Source organism: Wyeomyia smithii, chromosome 2, assembly GCF_029784165.1.
Source record: "Wyeomyia smithii strain HCP4-BCI-WySm-NY-G18 chromosome 2, ASM2978416v1, whole genome shotgun sequence".
NCBI lineage: Eukaryota > Metazoa > Arthropoda > Insecta > Diptera > Culicidae > Wyeomyia > Wyeomyia smithii.
Window position 1 is genome coordinate 98,961,819 of NC_073695.1, and position 3,817 is coordinate 98,965,635.

General features: G+C 32.6%; 1 protein-coding gene across 2 annotated transcripts; it reads left to right on the plus strand.

Annotated features, from left to right (window-relative positions):
- The first annotated feature begins 2,693 nt into the window (after positions 1 to 2,693).
- LOC129722516 (cytochrome c oxidase subunit 5A, mitochondrial-like) lies at positions 2,694 to 3,542 on the plus strand. Of its 2 annotated transcripts, none has more exons than XM_055675981.1 (2): positions 2,694 to 2,852; positions 2,937 to 3,542. In XM_055675981.1, exon 2 carries the CDS (start codon positions 2,945 to 2,947, stop codon positions 3,398 to 3,400), a length of 456 nt encoding a protein of 151 aa, XP_055531956.1. In that variant the 5' UTR covers positions 2,694 to 2,852; positions 2,937 to 2,944; the 3' UTR covers positions 3,401 to 3,542. The 2 variants fall into 2 exon arrangements, with proteins under 2 accessions (XP_055531956.1, XP_055531957.1); XM_055675982.1 differs by having other exon boundaries at positions 2,725 to 2,852; positions 2,912 to 3,542.
- Positions 3,543 to 3,817: the final 275 nt, after the last annotated feature.

The following is a 3,817-nucleotide window of genomic DNA, read 5'->3' on the forward strand; positions in this document are numbered from 1 at the left end:
AATTTGACAGTATATGCTGAATGTGTTTCATGCAGCAAAACCTGAGAAGCGAAACCAAGAGCAACATCTCATTGGAACCTATACCAATTTCTAGTCAAAAGTATTTAAAATGGATTCGATGTTCAATGTAAGGATCAAGAACATTGATTGGAAAAAAACTACCACATTAAAAAAAAATAGCGGAGAGAACAGTGAGTAGACAATGTTTCTCATTGTAACCATAGAAACATAATATTCTTACGTAAGTTCACAAATGTTTTTTTGTTACCATACTTTAATGGATAAAACCCATAAACGGATGATGAACCATATGATTTAACTATACAGGTTGGACTCGATTATATACAGCTTTTTACGCACCATAATTTAAACTATATTATATATATATATATATATATATATATATATATATATATATATATATATATATATATATATATATATATATATATATATATATATATATATATATATATATATATATATATATATATATATATATATATGTTTATATATATATATATATATATATATATATATATATATATATATATATATATATATATATATATATATATATATATATATATATATATATATATATATATATATATATATATATATATATATATATATATATATATATATGAAGAAGACATCCTTTAGTTTCTAATATGACTTATGTCGAACTCGTTTTAGCGACATTTTGCAGCTCAAAAGCGAACAGTCGAACGAAACTACACTCAGTTGTCATATTTTTCAAACGGCATTTGACAGCATTTCTCGCGTAATCTCTCGAATTTTTCAAACCAGTGTAAGTCGCAAAATGTGAACAAACGAGCTTTTAATGTTATGTTATCATGCAACATATAATGAAGGAGCTTACTTGATAAAATTTGCGGAAACTAGCTCTTCGACACTTTTAAACAATTTTGACAAAACGACCGAACTATCCTACTTACACTTTTTTACTTACACCCTTTTGCTAACAAACCGACGAATTTGCGAAACGAATTTCCATCTCAGATACGCTCTCATAAAATCGATGAAACCGACGCGAAAAAAAACATTGCTCGACCATTATGTACTTACACCATTTTGACCATGTTTATATTTTACTCGACACAAGTGGATTTTAAAGATACCGAACGACGCAAACAAAATGACGTATATAACAAACGTTTTTCAATCTGGCGAATGTCACACAACATTTTGACTTATATAACGCACCAGCTCACAGCATATATACCGTTACGCTCAGACGTTTGTCAAACGCTAGTTGACATTATGACTAATGAAAAGGGCGTATTAACGTTTGACTGAAGCAAAGCGTTGTATAGTTTACTTTTGCTGAGAACTCATTTATTCTCAAACATAATTAGAATCTTCAACGCAGTAATGTAAAACATTAGTTAGAAGTATTGTTTAGAAGTATCCATTAAAATAAATATTGTTTTGTTTTAAAATAGGATTCAAAATGTTGAGTGAAAACTTTCGAAGTTGATTTTCTCAGTTCGATGCAAATGTTAGATTGGTCGCTTTGAAACACTACGCGAGATTTGTTTTTGTTGTTAGTGTTTTCAAACTACAACCTGTTGTCGGGACGAAAGAAGCAAGGGCCTCTTGTGGCTTTCAAACTCCATACACGCTCATTCTGGATAACCCAAAATGGAGTCAAAACCTAATCAGTTTCGCTAAAACCGTATGTACTCAAAATTGAGTAGAAGTTGTTTACTCATTTTTGAGTACCACCGAATGTTATAAAAATAGAGTAAATATTACCCATATTATACCTGATGCGCGATGCGTAAAAGTTACTCATTTTCGACTTCAATGAGGGAATTTCGGAAAAATTATCATTATTGACTCGATATTATTATACTTTGCATTTTGAATGAATTTTATTTTAAAAAAGGCTTATTTCAAGAAATTTACCTTTGTTCGCCGTGACATGGGAGATTTTTGAATTTATTCGCCGTATATCCAACCAACGAGTCCTGGTGAAAAAGGAAAATTGGCATTAGTTGCAGTCAATTATTTCAAATTATGAATTATCTACCGATAACAACTAATTTCAAACATTTCTATTTCCTCCGTTTTTCAGACGGTTTGCTTGGTTTGCTGTTTGCTTTTAATTGCAAAAAAATGATTAACAACACACAAGCACCAGTTACCCAATTTTGAGTAAATTTGCCGCCTTGATCAATTTAATTCTACTCATTTTTTGACGTCTTCGAATAACTGAAAAAAATGATTAAAATTCAACTCAGCCGCAGAGTAGCCCAGAGTGAGCGTGACACTCTCACTCTGGGCTACTCAGCGGCTGAGTTGAATTTTGTGGTACTGCAGCAATCAAACAAGCCTGGTGGTACTCAAAAATGAGAAAAACAACTTCTACTCAATTTTGAGTACATACGGTTTTGGAGAAACTGATTAGGTTTTGACTCAGTTTTGGGTTATTCAGAGTGAGCGTGTATACAGACAACGTGCACGTCAGATTGATCATATTCGGGTTATTCGCGTTGAAAGAGATTTTGAAGGCTGTTCGCACCTACGTGAACTCTCATATGCAATTGTCAAAATGTGCGTGATGACAAAAGCAAAAATATTTCCTTCCTTCTTTTTCGCATGCAAAAACCAAACAAATATCAGCAACACCGTCAACGCGAATACCAGTCAACCAGAGCGAACGCGACAGAATGCCTTTGTAAATCGTATCTACACAGTCTATCGTGTTCACTCTCGTATGCTGGTATACGATAAATCTGACGTACAATTTTTCTGCATTTTGCTTGCAAGTTGTCTGTAATTCGCGTTTCAGCGGAAATTTGCAATATAAGGAAAGTTCATAGGTATGAATTTATAGTTAAATTTTGATTCCAACATTCTGTATTACATAATTTATAATCAGCTCACACTTTCGTTCTTATATATAGCGGAAATAATGCTTCGGTCAGTGAATAGACTGTTCAGTTCACTTCGTAGTGTTACTGGCATGAAAAATACATCTGCAGCAGCCGTTGGAATAATCAGATATTCTCACAGTAGTGAAACTGCTGAAGATTTTGATTCTCGCTATGAAGCATATTTTAATCGAACAGATATTGATCATTGGGAGGCACGGAAAGCAATGAATGACTTACTTGGGATGGATTTGATTCCGGAACCGAAAATTATTGTTGCTGGTTTGAAAGCTTGTCGTCGTCTTAACGATTATGCACTAGCTATTCGATTTTTGGAAGGCTGCAAGGATAAATGTGGGAATAAAGTAAATGAAATATATCCCTACTTACTACAGGAGATTCGTCCAACGTTGACCGAGCTTGGTATAGATACGCCAGAAGAACTTGGTTATGATCAGCCAGAACTTGCTTTGAAAAGTGTCTATGATATCCACTAAAAACTTACAGAGATCTAAAGATTACGGCAAGTGTACTGCCACTTTTCAGAGATAGCTGTTTGTGAAAAAGTGAGGTTAAAACAACTTTGTTACGTAATTAGTGGAGTGCAAATAGTCGAGAAAATATAGAAAAAAGACGTAACATGTTTGAATTTTTTTTTTTTAATCCTGCGTTAATCCTGCTACATGAGACATAATTGCATCTTCATCTTATTAGATTGTTACTTATAAAAAATATTACCAAATGCCTCGAAATTGGAACGATAAATCGGTTGATTTTTTTAGTATTAGATTTTTCAGAAATTCGGCGTTTTTGTTGACTACCAATCTACATACTTGACTGCATAATGTTTACTCGGTAAAGATAAATACCGAACTACTTAGAAACATTTTCGTTTATTGGAAAAATTTACTGAG

What these genes read in the sequence shown, in the direction of transcription:
- LOC129722516 (XM_055675981.1), top strand. Translation starts at nt 2,945, where the DNA reads ATGCTTCGGTCAGTGAATAGACTGTTCAGTTCACTTCGTAGTGTTACT.